We start from the raw sequence: 20,519 nt of genomic DNA, 5'->3' as shown, positions 1-20,519 counted from the left end.
TGTGCAATAAATGATTCATTCTGAAAGCTGCAATTTGGTAAACTTAGAAGGTAAATTACCAATTGTAATAGAATTGTAATGAGTGGAAGTGGGAACATTATGGCATTTTCAATATCAAATTTAGTAATTAGCTTTTTAGTTATTAATTGTGCATTGTTTTGGTTGGTTAAATTTCAAATTATGATTGTAGCCTTTTAAAGCTGTAATGTGCTGTCAGAAAAAGAATGTCATCCATTATACAGTGGAAACTCACTAAACCGGATCTCCACAAAACCGGAATCCTCGGGATACCGGACTTTTTTCAGAGTCCCGGTTTTCCCCTTCTATTTTCAATGTAAAATAATCCCTACAAAACCAGAACCTCGGAATTCCGGATACCGGACAAAAAATCGAGAAAATTTGTTACTTGTCAACGTAATTTTACGACACAAAACCGGACGTATATTTGTTCAAACATGTCAAAATGATGTTGAGTATTAGGAATTCGCAAATCGCGTGTCACTTGGTCACTTTGTTTTGACAGCCGGTGCGTTGTTAAATATTGAACCTGTGATGTTGTGTTAACTCGATAATCGATAATGATGATTGCGCTGTGGATTGACTGCCGCGCGATAATCAAACTTGTGAAAAGAAAATTGATTGAACCATTAATTTGTGTGTTGCAAAAAATAAAGAACTAGAAACGGTTATTAAGTGATCATTTTGGAGGGTTGTTTTATCTAAAGACTTCTATGATTGAATCAAATACGAGCGGTGCGTTAATTAAACTATCAAACATACTTAACAAGCATTAAATTACGCGAGTTGTTTTATTTTAAGACTTGGAAAAAAAGATGATTATAAAATTGCAGAAATTTTAATTATGTTTATCACTTTTGTATGTGCTTTAATCATGTCTCAACCTCCGTCTAAACGTCAACTTCCCTTTAGGTTAACTCAGTTAATATTTTGAGTAAACTTCCATTACTCCGTACATCAAATCCTCACTAAACCGGAATCCTCACTAAACCGGAAATTTTGCCCAGTCCGGACCTTGTCCGGTTTAGTGAGTTTCCACTGTAATTTAATTATCCCCAATTTAGCAACAAACATCAACAAATTTCAATCATCATCATCATCATCATCATGTCTTCAAACAACTGGCTGGGTTCAGACAGTGATTTTAGTGACCTAGCTGCATTTGTCATGGACAACTAACTATTTGTAAAATATTCCCCAATTAATTAAATGCAGAATGACAATCTCCTAATTAACACAAATTAGCGACAAACATTGTTTACATAAATTAAACCAGGTTAGAGTTGTCAAGCCCATTCAACTTAACAGTGCCGTCATCCCCCTGGGTTTTCTGTCATGGATGTTTAGCTGTCCTGGACGATTAGCTGCCTGGACATTTAGTTTCTCTGCTGAGCAGCTGTGCCAAGTGTTTAGCCAACATCTATCAAACTATCAGCAAACCTCCAACTCTGTCAGTAGTCAGTCAGATCATTCTCTAGGTACTGCTGGTATAATGCTCATCCAGCAGTATCATTGTCAGGTAGTGTAAGTTCAGTTTCACTGATCTGCTCATATAGCAGGTATATCTTGTAGTTTGCATCTACTTGATGGACGACTGACGATGTTAAAGGTGGTTTTGGATAACAATGTTTGGGGGCAGTGAAGTGAAAATACCTATACATAATCACAACGGCTACTTGAAATGAAACAAACTATAATAGTATAGGATTTTTATGTAGATTTTTTGTAAGCCTTGAGAACATTTTTCAAGGGTTGTTGATGCTGTAGCCGAGAGTTAGAGTGTGGAATTTTATTCTGGGAGTGAGGGTGTTTGTTCATTATTTGGGATGTATTTTCAGTGATCCTGTGGGAATTTTTGTCTGGTAGCTATTGAAGATGTGTACTGGCTCATAGAGAAGGTTGGAAATTGGAATATCTGGAATTATAAGTGAGAATTTCTGTGTCTAAATGAATGGAGAACGTGTTGTGATTATAATAAATGATCATTATTGCAAACAATTACTGACAGTGTGAACATTGTGAGTTACATGTGTATTGCTTGTAATTACAGGTGAAATAAGAAAAGGAATATTATATTCATCACTTAATTATAGTTACCATGGGGAATAAATTCACTAGAAAGTTAAGGATCAATGATGGACAAGATAAGGGTCAAGGTCAGGGGTCAAGTGGTGTTGATAACGAAGGTCATGATGTAGATAAGGGGTCGAAGGTCGCAGATGGGGCTGTTGTGAGTAAAAGGGCAAGTGCTGAAGGATCCGATAAAGGAAATGAGGGTTTAGGGGAGGGTTCAACAAAACCTGTTGTCACGGTAACTGTGGAAGATGTAGGGGCCAATGAGGGGCCCACTGAGGGAAAAACAGAGGAGGTTGCACAGTTAAAGGAGGAAGATAACGAAGAGGTACAATATTAAATTGGTGCTTTAAAATTTAGCTACAATAATGGGCGAACCTGTATACTTTTTTTTTATTTTGACATTTCATGTGTTTCCCTGTCTCGAGTCTGCCATAGTAAAAAAATCGTCAAAAGACTCGTTGACGGCCATTTAGGTGGACTATACTTTAAAATTTAGGGGTAACATATGAAAATAAATAATAAAGGTTCATTAATTATAGAAAGTATTTTGAGTATAATATTTCATCCAGGGGTGTAAAGGGTCATGGCCATGTTTGCCCCAAAGGGCCTCTTCAGTCGCACTCATATTTTATGCCCTAAAGGTGCATGTTCCAAGTAAAATTCTTAACTGCTGTTTTTACCTGATTTTGATGAGCAGCTGATATTGTAATTAATCTAAAATAGCTGTTCCAAAGATGATAGCAAAATTCTAGATGCCAGGCAAGTAATTAAACTCTTTCTGAGGGGAGGCTGCATTTTTTTATGTTCAAGATTCCAGTAAAAATGGTTTTATCTTGAGAATTTGTTTGCTCATAATTGAGGGTGTTGATAAGGAAGAAGGTGTCTTATCTGAGCAGTTTCATGGTAATTATGGTAATAAACAATCCAACCCTGGATTCCCTGTGGGACAAAATTGGTAAAGCAGCCATCAAGTACATCGATAATACCTTATTAGTCTAGTTTGCCTTTAGAGCTTTGACCTCGATCCGCTTGTGAAAACAGCAGAATCCAAGCTTATTGACTTAACCCTCAGTGAAAAAACGGTGAAAACAGAATGTCCTGTTATGTACTGAAATGCATACCGTAAATGACTGGGTATTAGACGCACTTTTTTCCCTCAGATTTTGATGCAAAAAAATGCCTGCGTATAATACCCAGTAACAATTTTTTGAACTTTTTTTCTGAGGTCAATTTCAAGTCGAGAGTTTGTTTAGATTTATGTAGAAAGGGATGTTACTCGCGTCATATTGATCGAGTATATACGGGTTAAAACGGCAGTTGAAGATCGGGATATGGTATATCGTAAGACGTTTATAATTTCAACAAAAATATTTTTCGATTAAAGTTACCGTAATTCACCTAAGAGTTCGGACACTCTAAATATTTGGACACCCATAATTATTTCCCAAAATAATTTATTTTGCGTACCTAATTTTCGGGCACCCAAAGGACATCAATCATAACTTTCATAGTTACCAAGTTTCACAGACGAAGATTATTGATTTTTATCTTTACAATGCCTGGCTAGATTACCTAACCATATACACCACTGAGACAATTTAATTAGTTACTACCCATCCTAAACGATTTATTGCCTGTTGAAAAGGAAGTGTGATATATTCATTTGAGGATTAAACAAACAACAAGGGCAATCAAGGGATTAAGAAAACATTGACATGGCATGTTTGTAAAACGATCTGCCAATAAGCTTTTAAACTTGTACCACACTTATAGACTATATGAAGCAATAATCGTACAGTTATACATTAATCCTGCATAGCAATGTCCATGCTCTCCATGAGATCCTCGTGGGTATAACTGTAAGTTATGTGACGTCACACAGTGTGACTCTTTGATCTGAAGCCGATAGAATGTGTTTATTCAGTTCAGTGCATGTATAAAATGGTGTTTTAATTAACTTCATGAAGGATTTACACTTATAGGCGTAATAAATAAGTTTATGACCATTGATTACTACGGATAAATTAATAAGTGGTAAAAAGCAAACATGAAGAAAAAGGCAGGTTAAACAAACATGTAAATAAAATGTAAAAATGATAATTTTCTATGTATTCGGAGAGCGAAAAAATAATTAATTTATGGTGTCCGAACTCTTGTGAATTACGGTATTCAATATTATTTTGAATAATAAATTGAATTAAACAATAATTAAACTTACATATAAAAAAGCAAAGTTGGGCACTGTCAAAATATTTTTTGCATAACATAACTTTTCATTCTCGACAGTATGGTTGTATGGTTTTAAAGATAACCATCGCCATTTTCACGAATTTTTTTTTTTTTTGTCACTGTCAACAAACATGGTGGCTGAAAATGCCGGACGATTTTGACATTTTTTCTATGCGTCTTTTAACCAAAAACATAGATTAAAAGTTTTTTTCTCGGATTTTTCACAGATTTTGTTCCCTGCGTCTAATACCCCCTATCGTCTTATACCCAGTCATTTACGGTATTAATGCAGAGAGGCTGGATATTTATCTCGCAGTATATTTTGCTTATTAAAATGTCAAAACAAAGTAATGCTGTCATTTCCTGCCCATTATATGTCTTGGTTACTGGACCAGGGAATGCAAAGTATATATTTCGTTGAAGGACAAAAACAGAGAAAAGAGAACCATTTATTTTGTGGGTATTCTGTCAGATCTGTGATTTGAACTGAAAACTTGTAAAACTGCAGCAACTAATCCTCTGGAAAACATGGTATTGGTTGCCATTTTCTTTTAAGTGCATCTGAGTTCTTCTTCTATTTGAAAGGTTACATAAAACTATTACACAAACAATTAATCTTTTTTTTTATAATTAGTGTGCACTAGGGTTGGTAAATTTTACACGCATCATGAACATCTAATAGGCCAAATACTTGAAATTTTAAGGGTTGATTAATTTCTAAATTAATCTTGAAAACTTTCATTAGTAGTCAAGTGATTTTTTGCAGGACATTTGCTTTTAAAAAGTAAGATGCACCTTGAACTGGATAACAATTTAAACATGGGTTAAAGCCCCTTAGCCTTGCTTTGGTTTGAATCCAGTTTACTTAAACTAAATTTTCAGATTGGGGGTTTAGTTCTGTAATGTCATCCATGAACTGTATTATAGTGACAGAAAGATAGCAGACTTTGAATAAATTTGGGTATAATTTCCCCCGAAATCCATGAATTGGCTTAAATAACTCCTGTCTGTTCTCCATGTCTGAACAGTTTATCACTCAACCAATATATCCTAAGAAATCGAATGTGATGTTGAACACATTCTTCCTGTTTCAAGCATGCCTCAGTTTGATTCCATTTGCAGTTTTTACGGGGAAATAAGGCATTGCATTGTCTTTGTCATAGTTTTTAAATTTGAATGTCTGATCAAGTAGTGTAATAATATTTTTTTCTTCTACAACGTACCTGAGAAACCAATTAAATATTCTTCCATATCTATAGAACCAATTAGGGAGGTACCCTTAACTTGGTACCCATACCGTATTATATCATGTATAGGACGCTAGCATAGATAGGACGCAGGCAAAAAAATAGTTGAGAAAACGGGTAAAAACCCTTTATATATAAGATAGGACGCAGCGGAAAAATGTCAAAATCGGAGCCGAAAAATTGAGGTTGGTAAAGTATTTATAACATATATTGAAGTAAAAAACAAACAAAAAATTGTAAATAAGGCATATTTCGATAACTGTCTTGTGTATTTCGATAATTATCGTCGTATTTTGGTAATTCAGCGTACACAACAATGATATATATGTCTTGACATTTTGAGAACATTCACGCATATTATAAGACTTATAGAAATGCCGCAAATGCACATTCCTTTATTATTTTTTAAAACAGTAACATACAACAAAATGTTTTGTAAAATATCGAAACATTAAAATCATGAACAACGATTAATTGATATTTACCTCCTTTCCCGTTTTTCCATTGCCGTTATAACTCAATCCAGTTAACCCTTTAGCGCATGTATACGAGATAGGCCGACATATCGAGTTTTTGTGAGTAGCGTCCCTTTTGTAAAAAAGTAAACACTCGTGTTTGTTTTCAATTTATTTCTCAATAAATCATTTAAAGTAAACATTCAATATATTTCTGCATGTGTTAACTTGCGAGATTTTACCTATGTCAGTTGTTCTCTTCGGTGACGCAGTACAGATACTTACTATTACCGCGTTCTTCCCCGGTCCGATATTTTCGACCTGAAATGTACTTGGAAAAAAAACAGATGAAATTTTAATAGCATAGAAAGGACGCAGGCAATTTTTAAGACAAGATTTGTGGTTAAAAAAGTGCGTCCTATGCATGATATAATATGGTATTTAATATGACTTTATGTTTTCTATTTCATTATATTCAATGCCAAACATAAATAATTTATTATTTACCTTAAGGATAATAAAATAAAACGAACACATGTGTAGGTGTGCTACAGACGGGATACTTTAATCAAAGATACACTCACATACAAAGCAAATGGTTCCAAAAAAAACAAAAAACAAAACTTCCAGTAAATTATTACTACTGGCTTCACAGTTCTTATACATATTTCATAATGAAAAACACGCTGCTAAAAGCAGTCGTAAAGTGTCCGGAACCACTGCTGCACCCACTCTCAGACTCAACAATACTCGCATTGCCATGGTAACAGAAAAATACCAATCTGAAAATATAAATATATTTTAAACAAGGTTCAAAATAATGTTTAACATATATTATTATATGTATCTGAATACATTCATAGATAATGAAAATTTGACAATTTTGCAATGTTTTCTCTATCCCGTCTGAGCGTCGAATAACCAATTCAGTTCAGTAAATGCACGAGGAAAACTCCTGATTTACGCACGAGTAACCAGACCTATACCTAATAGTACTTTAATAATCCTATACCGCAATAATAATAAATACATATAGGTTTACTAAAGTTGCATTAAATTCAATCACTCCGGTGAAAATATTTGTTGATTGAATTATCCCCCTTGTTTAATTGAGAAAAACTGTAGGTGAACATTCAGATATCTGCTCATAAAATCTTAAGTGAGTTGTAATCATGTTGCATTTTATTTAACCATGTACCAATTGTTTGAGATTGCTTGCTTTGTTTTCATCAATGCATTATCTAGCATATTCAATATGCCAGATAATGCAAATATTATTGATCTCCCATATTGAAACAGTAACAATTAGACGAAGCATAATTGTGCTTTATGAATAGTTTTGATTGTATCTCGATGAAACTTGTACAGTATCTAGATATCCATTAGAGCTCGGTTCCTTTTGAAAACCACCCAGATCCGCCTTTGCATGCCTAGATTATGGCCCTTGATAGTATAAAAAAATGCTATTGTGTAAACAATTGGTTGTGAACACAATACAGTCTTCAGTTTTGATTGTATCTCAATGAAACTTGTACAGTATCTATAGATATCCATTAGAGCTCGGTTCCTTTCGAAAACCAGCTAGATCCGCCCATGAATGCCTACATTATGGGCCATGAAAGTTTTAAAGAAATGCTTTCTATTTTTAGCCAGGTCTGCATGAGCGAATTCTATTTTTAGCCAAGTTTACATGTACATGTAAATTCAACTCTAGAGTTAAGGGAGACAATTTGCAAGTCTAGGATTTTGAGAGACAATTTGCTTTTTGCTTCTGCAGTTGATTTTGTGAAATACTTAGTCTTGTTCTTGTTGAAAGCCCAAAGGCCATTTTTTAGCTTTAAGTTCTGTAGTTTGTGCATTCATCTTAACAAAATTGGTTGTGAATGTTTAAGTTATGCTCCTGGTGTCATTACTGGCCACACCCAGGGTTCACAGGTTTGGTAAACATAAATCTGGAAAGGTTTGAAAATCTTTTTGTGTGTTCGTGCATCCATCTCAGCACAATTGATTGTGAATATTTGTTCAAATTCATCAATGTTGTCCTAGGATGCCCTTGACTTTGACCTTTTGACCAACTTTTTTTAACTTTTAAAACTACAGAAATTTTCACTATGAGTACAGTTTTGAAAGCATTTTTTTTTGTCAGATAACTTTTACTTGGCACATATTAAAATAGTTCATGCAAATAATCTGCTTACAATACTTTCTGGGCTCAGATGTTGAACGTGCTACGTTTTCAGGTAACCCAAACACAAAACATGAACTATACGTCTGTTGCCTTTTACCCATACATACATGCTCTGGATTGATATGACCACAAAAGCCATGCCAGTAGAGCATAGGCCCTTTTGGGCCTCTTGTTTTTAATAATTTAAATCCTCGAGTGACATAATGATTAAATAAAATGAGGAACATTTCCAGAAAAAGCAGACTATATTCAGAATTTATGCCACATTTGGACCATATGTCCCTACTCAAACAATCACAACTAATCTAATATGAGTTCCAGGACAAGGAAATACATAATAAATCAGGAATGTATCGATTCTTTTATAAGACCAGAGCGGATGACAGGCAAAAATGAAAATGCATGGAATAATCATAAATGAGACTATATTAATGTCTCTTCTCGGTGTTTCTTTCAAATTTTGGCAGGCAATAATACTTTGGATGCATCAAAAATGTTAAAAATATATTTGGCAAAAAAACGTGTTCATCTGAAACCATAATTTTTTTATTTTGTTTTATTCAGTTGCTCATTCAAATGGTAGAATAAAATGTCAAGAAAATCTTATTTGTTATAGGTGGTTTTGTAAATTTAAGTCAGAATTCTTTATTTATATCTCTTAATTCAACATAAAGCCTCGGTCATTACTTGACAATGCTTAGCATGAGCCAAAGGGATTCTGGGAATTCTTTTACAAGCTCCTGTGGCGGTAGTGACAAATTGTCCGTCGATCTTGACATATTCTCCATTAATGGAATTGACATCTACTATCGTTAATTTGTTTGTCATGAAAATTGCTGGTCATTCATCACAAAACATGGGCAGAATTCTAATACTCCGTACAGCTTGGGATGGGAAATGCAATTTCCATGGAGTACCTTTCCAAATTTGGTGCCTCTCAATAAAATAATGTGATGTTTGCTATGCATTGGAAGAGGAACAAGTTTGATGAAAACATGTCAAGATGCAAAGAAATCAAACTATTTTATCATGTCTTCCTTTCCACTAAATATTACTTTTGGTATGGTTTTCTATCTGTTTGACAGGCTGTTCACTCTAACAACTAGGGTTTATGGGTTTTACTAACATAAGGGCTAGGGCTTGTTTGTAAGGTTTTCAATATGAAAAATTCTTTTTAAAAAATCACCCGCTTATGTTTGTTAGTCTGTCTGTCCATCACAAATTCTTATGTCACGCATATCTCAATAAGTAAAACTAATGAAACTATTGATAAAACTAATCACAGTTTGTAGTTTGATTTTAGTCTTGCATGGTCATCTATATTACTATTCGGTTTAAGTCTGTAGAGTCAGTGTGCATTAGAGACCATTGTTCTTTGGACTTTTCATTCTATCTTTTTGGTTCTTGTTCTTTTGACTTTTCATTCTATCTTTTTGGTTCTTGTTCTTTTGACTTTTCATTATATCTTAGTGGTTCTTGTTCTTTTGACTTTTCATTATATCCTAGTGGTTCTTGTTCTTTTGACTTACCATTATATCTTAGTGGTTCTTGTTCTCTTGACTTTTTATTATATCTTAGTGGTTCTTGTTCTTTTGACCTATCATTATATCTTAGTGGTTCTTGTTCTCTTGACTTTTTATTATATCTTAGTGGTTCTTGTTCTCTTGACTTTTCATTATATCTTAGTGGTTCTTGTTCTTTTGACCTTTCATTATATCTTAGTGGTTCTTGTTCTTTTGACCTATCATTATATCTTAGTGGTTCTTGTTCTCTTGACTTTTCATTATATCTTAGTGGTTCTTGTTCTCTTGACTTTTCATTATATCTTAGTGGTTCTTGTTCTTTTGACCTATCATTATATCTTAGTGGTTCTTGTTCTTTTGACTTTTCATTATATCTTAGTGGTTCTTGTTCTCTTGACTTTTCATTATATCTTAGTGGTTCTTGTTTTTTTGACTTTTCATTATATCTTAGTGGTTCTTGTTTTTTTTACCTAGCATTATATCTTAGTGGTTCTTGTTCTCTTGACTTTTCATTATATCTTAGTGGTTCTTGTTTTTTTGACTTTTCATTATATCTTAGTGGTTCTTGTTCTTTTGACCTATCATTATATCTTAGTGGTTCTTGTTCTTTTGACCTATCATTATATCTTAGTGGTTCTTGTTCTTTTGACTTTTTATTATATCTTAGTGGTTCTTGTTCTCTTGACTTTTCATTATATCTTAGTGGTTCTTGTTCTTTTGACTTTTCATTATATCGTAGTGGTTCTTGTTTTTTTGACCTATCATTATATCTTAGTGGTTCTTGTTTTCTTGACTTTTCATTATATCTTAGTGGTTCTTGTTCTCTTGACTTTTCATTATATCTTAGTGGTTCTTGTTTTTTTGACTTTTCATTATATCTTAGTGGTTCTTGTTTTTTTTACCTAGCATTATATCTTAGTGGTTCTTGTTCTCTTGACTTTTCATTATATCTTAGTGGTTCTTGTTTTTTTGACTTTTCATTATATCTTAGTGGTTCTTGTTCTTTTGACCTATCATTATATCTTAGTGGTTCTTGTTCTCTTGACTTTTCATTATATCTTAGTGGTTCTTGTTTTTTTGACTTTTCATTATATCTTAGTGGTTCTTGTTCTCTTGACTTTTCATTATATCTTAGTGGTTCTTGTTCTTTTGACTTTTCATTATATCGTAGTGGTTCTTGTTTTTTTGACCTATCATTATATCTTAGTGGTTCTTGTTTTCTTGACTTTTCATTATATCTTAGTGGTTCTTGTTCTCTTGACTTTTCATTATATCTTAGTGGTTCTTGTTCTTTTGACTTTTCATTATATCTTAGTGGTTCTTGTTCTTTTGACCTATCATTATATCTTAGTGGTTCTTGTTCTTTTGACTTTTTATTATATCTTAGTGGTTCTTGTTCTCTTGACTTTTCATTATATCTTAGTGGTTCTTGTTCTTTTGACTTTTCATTATATCTTAGTGGTTCTTGTTCTTTTGACCTATCATTATATCTTAGTGGTTCTTGTTCTCTTGACTTTTCATTATATCTTAGTGGTTCTTGTTCTCTTGACTTTTCATTATATCTTAGTGGTTCTTGTTCTTTTGACCTATCATTATATCTTAGTGGTTCTTGTTCTCTTGACTTTTCATTATATCTTAGTGGTTCTTGTTCTTTTGACCTATCATTATATCTTAGTGGTTCTTGTTCTTTTGACTTTTTATTATATCTTAGTGGTTCTTGTTCTCTTGACTTTTCATTATATCTTAGTGGTTCTTGTTCTTTTGACTTTTCTTTATATCTTAGTGGTTCTTGTTTTTTTTACCTTTCATTATATCTTAGTGGTTCTTGTTCTCTTGACTTTTCATTATATCTTAGTGGTTCTTGTTCTCTTGACTTGTCATTATATCTTAGTGGTTCTTGTTCTCTTGACTTTTCATTATATCTTGGTGGTTCTTGTCCTTTTGACTTTTCATTATATCTTGGTGGTTCTTGTTCTCTTGACTTTTCATTATATCTTTGTGGTTCTAAATTAAATCATTAAAAGTTGATTGCACTTTTTAATGGATTGTATAATCTGACTACCTGTAGGAGTTAATACATCACACGCTTAAATTAATGGTGATTGCATGGTGTTCTCTATAACTTTTTTGCAACCAAATCCAGTTGCGAACTCTTCTTTTTTCTGTCAGACTATACAAGATTATAAGGCAAGGGACGTGTCTTTCATGATAAATCTCCGAAGCTTTTAGCTCTGATTGGATTTTCTAACTGATTAATTCACTTCCATGAAAAATTAAGATTACTACAAGAGAAAATAAGGTCTATGTGTCTAATTATGTCTGTAGTAGTAGGGCAGCCTTCTTAAAATTATGGCAGCCTTCTTTAATGTCACGATGATAGAATAATTAGTCAAGAGGTTCGTTTTCCTTTTTTCATTACTCAGACCCCAAATGTTTGATTTAAAAGAAAGAAAAATGGATTTGTATAAAATCTCGTTGCCATATGCATGTGTTCGACAACGCTTCAAAAAGTTATATTCAACCTGTACATTCTCCTTTTTCCGGATAGTAAGAACATAATTAGATTTTTATTCTGAATTTTCAACAAAACTGTTTTGGTTCAAGTAGCAAATTTCATGATTCATGATATTCTTATGATTTATATAGAGTCAGACTTGTATAATATTTAGTACTCTAAATAAGAAGATAGAAATTCAGGCCAGATCGAAGTGCTTCAAAAAAGGAATGCTTTTGACCTTTCGGCCACATTATTTACAAAACTGCCACAATGTTATAACCCATGTCTTTCAAACCATGGTCTGAAAAAGCAGGCTTTCATAAACAAATTTCTATTCATATGATAAAACAATCTTCTGGGTTTGTCTACCACTTCAATCCCAGTTAATTTAAAAACATAGTGCCAGTATAATTATGTATCTGTACGGATCTCATGACTTTCATGTGCTAAATAATCACTATATAAACTGGTAAACCATTATGTACTATTTTTAAAAAGGTAAATTCAGCTGAGACAGCAACTAAATATTGGTTTAAATCATGTAAAATAATGTATTATTGGCCTCGTACTAGCTCGTATTGACAATTCTTGGCTTCATTGATGAAATACATTATTTGCAGATTTTGGAACTATCTGGTGTCTAGTCCCTTTAATGGTTAGACGAAAACACTTTCCAGTATGGTTCAAACCTAAGACAAATGTAGATGAGGCTGGTTTTGGTAGATATTATGACTACAGTGTATCACTCTAAGCTGTTGCATTAAGTTCATGTATGAGTTGCACCAACACCCATTAATTTTCATGACAGTTGCTGAAACACATTAATGATGTAATGCGGCCATTTTGCTGTGTATTGTTATACACACAATCATTGTTGCATAAGTTATGGTTGTATGATCATTTTTTCATTATCTAAGTTAATTTGGTAATTAAAATATATGTCTATTGCAAGTGAAACATTGAAGTCACAGTGGTTTGGTCACATGAAAGCATGCCTTGATATACTGTGCAAAGATGAAATATATCAATCTGCATTAAAACTGTTTAATTACACAATTAATTTATGATGAAAATGGTGAATGCAAGCCTGCATAATGGTGAATGCAAGCCTGCATAATGGTGAATGCAAGCCTGCATAATGGTGAATGCAAGCCTGCATAATTCTGTTTCTAACTAAGCTGTACTGACTCTATTTTCTTGCTGTCATGTCAGAAACAAAAAAAAGTAAATTTTTTAGGCAGAAAGTTCAGAGCAATATTAGTGAAGTTTGCAAGTGGGTTTCCACTGGGTTCTCCGGTTTCCCCCACAACACAAGACCACATTTTTGCATAAAATTTTGCCAACGAGAGTGAATAATATGATGTTGTAATAACTTGTTTCACAATCATTATAAAATAAATAAGTTTAAACTAAACCAAGTATGGATTAATAGCTTTTTTACTTGGAACTTTAACAATTATTGTTTGCTTACTGACAGCTAGCTTCTCCTCAATCCTAAGAATATGAATTGAAAAAGAATGTGACATCTGCTGTAGCTGTGTGATTAAAGCTAAAACTAATATGAATATTTACAATCTATAATAGAGTTATTTTCATTCTTCTAGGAACAGAAGGCCAAAGCAAAATCAGCCACGCCTCCCAGTGACGAACGTGAAGATGAGGCATCGATCACCCCACCACATCCGATCGCCAAACGGTCCCGACGTGGCGCTGTCAGCGCGGAAGTCTATAAAGAGGAGGATGCTGCTCAATACGTGAAAAAGGTATTGTGGATTGCATTGGGCCTAGCCAAATTGATACCATGTTTTATGATAGAGTCAGCTATCAGTTATTAAACTTACGAGAAGAAATAACAAGAAAGTGCCTAGAAGGAACGCATCTTCGCTCTACAACGAAGACCTTGATAGCATTTTTCATAACTTAATAAAGAAAGCCTCATATACCTTCGAAGGTCTATACATCTTAGATATTGAACACATATGAAATATTTCTTGACTCAAATCATTATCTGTATTATTTAGCTTATGATTGAAAAAATCCTGTGATTCATCTAGTTTGGGATATCTGTGGTTCACAAGTTCTTGGTTGAATTTAGTGCTTACCCATTAGATGAGCTTAATTATACTTGGCTCCTTTGTCCTCTACATGAAGCTGGGATGATTAAGGGCACAGCCTACTAAATAAGTTTCATATATATTCTCTAGACAATCGATAAATTTGCAAGCGAAAAACACTGATTTCTAGTGCTACACAACCCCCAACACCATATATGGGGAGAAAGTTTCACATGTGTACTACACATCAAACAAAGAAGTTAGTTTATTAAAAGAAAAATAATAAAGGTTGAACGTAACCACTGTGTATTCGTTAAAGAGACCAAATCCGGTGTAGGAGTACAAACAATGCGGTGAAAATGTAAACAATAAAAAAATAGATCAAGTAGATCCAGCATTTGATCTCACAACCCATTCAGCTTCAAAACCTATAAAAATGCATAGTAGCTGACGGTCCGAGATGGTATAACCATGCTTTGGTTCACTGTCATGTGTCAATGAAAAGAAATAAGGCATGTAACAATAAGTAGGCACTTCCGAATTAGTGGAATTTACCTTTTCCTGTAATTTGCCATTTTGTAATTACTGTACAGGACTATACAAAATATGCCAAACTATGAAAATATGTCAAATGGTGGCTTGAAACTTAGATAATATTGCATCAGAAATACCCCATATCCTGGAAATCTAGAGCCTATTATTTTCTGAGCAGACTATACTGTCAGATTGTAAACTTTGGCCTCTAAAGCAGAGAAAATAGATGTCAGTGTGTAAAATAATGTAGATAAAATAGAAAGTCAGTGTTTAACCTAGCCTCTCTAAAGCAGAATAAGTAAATGTCAGAATATAAACTTAAAGGCCTCGGAAGCAGATAAAATTAATGTCGCAGTGTAAACTAGCATTTCTGAACCAGTAGGAAAAAGACAGTGTATAAAAACAAGGGCCACTGAAGCAGATAAAATCAAAGTCGGGGCCTCCGTTTCAAGATTCTATGGCTTAAGATGGTAACTTTATGCATAACACTGCTTTTGGTGCAACTGCATATAAATCAAAGTATCATATTAGTAAGGTCATTTATCGCACAGATTCTGGCTGTAACTTTACGGTTGAACCGGACCACTCTATTACTCAGCTGAAGTTTTACAACAAAGATATCTTATTGAAACAGAGCCTACCTTCTAAAGCAGACAAATAAGTCAGTGTGAAAACTAACTTATATTTTTCCCCTTCTTACGAAGCTTTATCACTGTTACATCAATCTCAGCCAAATCAGCTTTCCTATAACTTGTAAGAATAATAATGTTAGTTTTGTTTGAAATTTGGCATGTCACAAGTGTTTTTTTTAAAACCAGACAGCTAGCTATTAAGGCAGAGTGATTATTTTGGCACAAAAAAATGGCTCGTGTCTAAGACCTAAGAGACCAGCTGAAGCTTCCAGAATAATTTCCATATCAGCTCTAGGTCTTTCAAACAGGCCAAAAAAGCATCACCCATCAGACAGCATTGGAAATCCTTGTCAAGTTTGTGCCTACATACTGGACACACTGCCATAATGTTAGAAAAGTCAATTCATAAAGTTGTCTCACTGCTGCCAAAAGCGATCCGGAGAAAGTTCTAGCTCGCCTCCAAATTTGCCCTCAGTCTATTGTATTAGATTCTGTCCCGTCAAATAAGACTTGGCTGCATGCGATATAATGTCTTGGGATGCATGATAGAGATATACGATCTAAATATATGAGACTGGAATGGAAAGCCCCCAGGGATATAAGTGAGTTTATGTGACTGCTCCCGAGAACAAATGAGGACAAATTATTTCCCTGAAACAATGGCATGTGGGTTGATGTTCTTCAAACAGGCCAATCAGAGCCAAGTATTTCATGCACTCTATTTTGGTTATGGGTGGAGGTGACTGAGGCGATTCATATACTTGGCCTTGATGTCACATGTATTGATCTTCATCATTAAGTTTCAATGATAATCAGTTATGATTCATGTCTTTCAAATTAAACAAATTGATTCTTACCGCTGATGTTACTCTATTGGAATGAATTTGTTTAATTTGTAATGCATGAACATGGTCAGACTTCTATGCAACCAGGGGGCAAATGATTTTCTTGAATATCTGTTCATTAGAATGTAGGACAAAACATCCTAAGGACAAAACCTCCCATGTAACTTTTTACAAGGTGGAAAAAACATCCCAGACCAATATTGACAATCAAAGCCCATAAACAGTCAGGTAACTATCATTTACATAGAAATAATTGAATAATTTGTGAAAAACAACTTGCTGTGGTGATAAATGTGTGTCCATACTGAAAAAAATTATTGGATCTAACATGTTGGGATGTTTTGTTCACCATGTCAAAATGGTCCAGGGTTGTTTTGTCCACCATGTGAAAATGATCTGGGATGTTTTGTTCACCATGTCAAAATGATCTGGGATGTTTTGTCCACCATGTCAAAATGATCTGGTATGTTTTGTTCACCATGTCGAAATAATCTGGGATGTTTTGTCCACCATGTCAAAATGATCCGGGGGGTTTTGTCCACCATGTCAAAATGATCTGGTATGTTTTGTTCACCATGTCAAAATGATCTGGTATGTTTTGTCCACCTTGTCAAAATGATCTGGTATGTTTTGTCCACCTTGTCAAAATGATCTGGGATGTTTTGCTCACCATGTCAAAATGATCTGGGATGTTTTGTCCACCATGTCAAAATGATCTGGGATGTTTTGTCCACCTTGTCAAAATGATCCGGGGGGTTTTGTCCACCATGTCAAAATGATCTGGGATGTTTTGTTCACCATGTCAAAATGATCTGGTATGTTTTGTCCACCTTGTCAAAATGATCTGGGATGTTTTGTTCACCATGTCAAAATGATCTGGTATGTTTTGTCCACCTTGTCAAAATGATCTGGGATGTTTTGCTTACCATGTCAAAATGATCTGGGATGTTTTGTCCACCATGTCAAAATGATCTGGGATGTTTTGTCCACCATGTCAAAATGATCCGGGGGGTTTTGTCCACCATGTCAAAATGATCTGGTATGTTTTGTTCACCATGTCAAAATGATCTGGTATGTTTTGTCCACCTTGTCAAAATGATCTGGTATGTTTTGTCCACCTTGTCAAAATGATCTGGGATGTTTTGCTCACCATGTCAAAATGATCTGGGATGTTTTGTCCACCATGTCAAAATGATCTGGGATGTTTTGTCCACCATGTCAAAATGATCCGGGGGGTTTTGTCCACCATGTCAAAATGATCTGGGATGTTTTGTTCACCATGTCAAAATGATCTGGTATGTTTTGTCCACCTTGTCAAAATGATCTGGGATGTTTTGTTCACCATGTCAAAATGATCTGGTATGTTTTGTCCACCTTGTCAAAATGATCTGGGATGTTTTGCTCACCATGTCAAAATGATCTGGGATGTTTTGTCCACCATGTCAAAATGATCTGGGATGTTTTGTTCACCATGTCAAAATGATCTGGGAGGTTTTGTCCAACATGTCAAAAAGATGTGGGAGGTTTTGTCCACAATGTCAAAATGATCTGAGATGTTTTGTCCACAATGTCAAAATGATCTGGGATGTTTTGTCAACAATGTCAAAATGATCTGGGATGTTTTGTCAACGATGTCAAAATGATCTGTGATGTTTTGTCAATCATGTCAAGATGATCTGGGATGTTTTGTTCACCATGTCAAAATGATCTGGGATGTTTTTTCCACCTTTCAAAATGATCTGGGGAACATCTTAGAAAGGAGATTTTTCCATGTGAGGTTTTGTCTATTCCCTCATTTGGTTGCTGGGTAGAAAATGCTGTTAATGAGGTCAAATGTTTGTTTTATAAATGTCATTCAGGCATTTTGAACTCATTCAAGTTCATTAAATTAAGGTTTTAATTTAGAAATGCAGGGACAGACTTTATTATTCAGCTAATGAGCTCAATCAAGTACAAAGACTAAATGATGTACAAAAGAAACATATTAATCTTAAATAAAAAAGCTTATGATTGCTGTACAGATAAGAACAATATTAGCTTTTAAAAATGGGTTTTATCGTTTGATAGCTATGTGGCCACAAGTTCACCAGTCTTTTTTGTCTCTACACAAATCATGCTTTTGACTTGAACATAATATAACATAAAAATGCATTAAGACTCATTTGTTTCTTGTGTGCATCTACCTTTTAAGTTTTAATTTTTGTTCTACATTAAAATGGTTGAGTTGGCAACAACATAACAAATCTATATCTACTTTTGAACTTATAATTATGATGGAAACTGTTAAACATTAATAAAATGGTCTCTGGTTAATTAAAATATTGACAATTAAAATAAATTCAGTGAAAAAGTTGACTAACAGACATTTTTAACTAGGTTTTCACAAAGTGAAACATTGTTCTAAAAATGACCTATTTCATGGATGGGCTGGCATCAAACATACCTTTGTATCATTTTTTTTTAGTAAGGCTTGACATATTGCACCAAACTTGGTATATAAAAAAGAGTTTATGGAAACCTTTCATGGGATAGTATTTTGGGCCATTTGGGACAAGGTCAAGGTTACTAAAAAATGGTTGGTTCTCAGATTTACTTCAGTTAGGGTTGACATATTGTAATCAAATTTGGTATGTATAAGGAAGAGTTGATGGAGGACTTTTATGGAACTGCATTTGGGGTCCCTAGGGTCATGGTCATTGTTACTAAAAATAGAAAAACAGTTGAAACTGAATCTCACAACGAGGGCTCAGGAAGTTCTTTAGTCAATTATTGAAAATCTGGTTTCCTGGCATTGCGGTGTTTTTTGTATAATTTGCTTTCTAGAGGTTTATAGAGAATTATCTGTCAAGTAATAATGATTTTTTACTGTTAAGAACATTCATCACCATTTTTAGAATTTGTTCACTCTTACTTTCAAATTGCCACATGCCACAGTTTAGATTACTCTTATAACTTTTGTGTCATATATTGCCACTGTATGTATATTGCCACAGTTAAGATTACTCTTATAACCTTGTGTCAAACATTGCCGCAGTATATTGCCACAGTTTAGGGTACTCTTATAACCTTGGTGTCAATTTATTATATTGCTGGGGTATACATATTGCCACAGTTTAGATTCCTCTTATAACCTTGGTGTCATATATTGCCACAGTATATTGCCACAGTTGAGATTCCTCTTATAACCTTGGTGTCATATATTGCCACAGTATATTGCCACAGTTTAGATTCCTCTTATAACCTTGGTGTCATATATTGCCACAGTATATTGCCACAGTTTAGATTCCTCTTATAACCTTGGTGTCATATATTGCCACAGTATATTGCCACAGTTAAGATTCCTCTTATAACCTTGGTGTCATATATTGCCACAGTTTAGATTCCTCTTATTACCTTGGTGTCATATATTGCCACAGTATATTGTCACAGTTTAGATTCCTCTTATAACCTTGGTGTCATATATTGCCACAGTATATTGCCACAGTTTAGATTCCTCTTATAACTTTGGTGTCATATATTGCCACAGTATATTGCCACAGTTTAGATTCCTCTTATAACCTTGGTGTCATATATTGCCACTGTTAAGATTACTCTTATAACTTTTGTGTCATATATTGCTGCTGTATGTACATTGCCACAGTTAAGGTTCCTCTTATAACCTTGGTGTCAATTATATTGCCACAGTTTCTTGCAAATTTGAAAATTGGTATCTCTGAAATTCGCAGAATTTCGTGAAATTAAGTGGTGTTGTTTTTTTTCAAATTGCAGTTAATCATCCTTGGAGAATTATGTCTGCAGCCATTGGAGGCTTTACATGTTGTTGTTTTTCTTTTAATCTCACAGGAATGTGAATGGAATCAATCCCCCTGCTTATTGTTATACTCAGTTTTCACAATCTATTCCATTTGGGTTTTTATCAGTTATCTTGTGAAAATAGATTCATTTACAGCAAATTAATTTCCATTTCAGTTTTTTTTTATGAAATTCATAGATATGCAAAGCTGAATGGTTGAATTGTGATTTCCATAACAATGAGTGTTTACATCAATTTTGATTTGCATATATCATATCACTGGCATGAATTTAGAACATCCCTCCCTAGAATAATAAAATATAAAAGAAGAATGAAAGCGTAAAATTGATAATAAAGGAGATTCAATAAAGATAGTGAAAGAATAATGTTATGTAAGGAAAATATCAAATGCTGAGCTAGTAAATATT

General features: G+C 33.9%; 1 protein-coding gene across 4 annotated transcripts in view; it reads left to right on the top strand.

Annotated features, from left to right (window-relative positions):
* LOC128206489 (cAMP-dependent protein kinase regulatory subunit-like) overlaps positions 1 to 20,519 on the top strand; it is a 103,186-nt gene that overhangs the window by 56,961 nt on the left and 25,706 nt on the right. For 3 of the 4 annotated variants that reach the window (XM_052909007.1, XM_052909023.1, XM_052909014.1), the window contains one exon: positions 13,838 to 13,996. In XM_052909007.1, coding sequence (XP_052764967.1) covers positions 13,838 to 13,996 — 159 coding nt within the window. Of the gene's footprint in view, positions 1 to 1,536; positions 2,420 to 13,837; positions 13,997 to 20,519 lie in introns of those variants that run through there. The other variant, XM_052908999.1, reaches the window with a different exon arrangement.

The sequence above is a fragment of the Mya arenaria genome, chromosome 2 (genome assembly GCF_026914265.1).
Source record: "Mya arenaria isolate MELC-2E11 chromosome 2, ASM2691426v1".
Classification (NCBI taxonomy): Eukaryota; Metazoa; Mollusca; class Bivalvia; order Myida; family Myidae; genus Mya; species Mya arenaria.
This window is presented reverse-complemented; position numbering and strand designations above follow the sequence as displayed.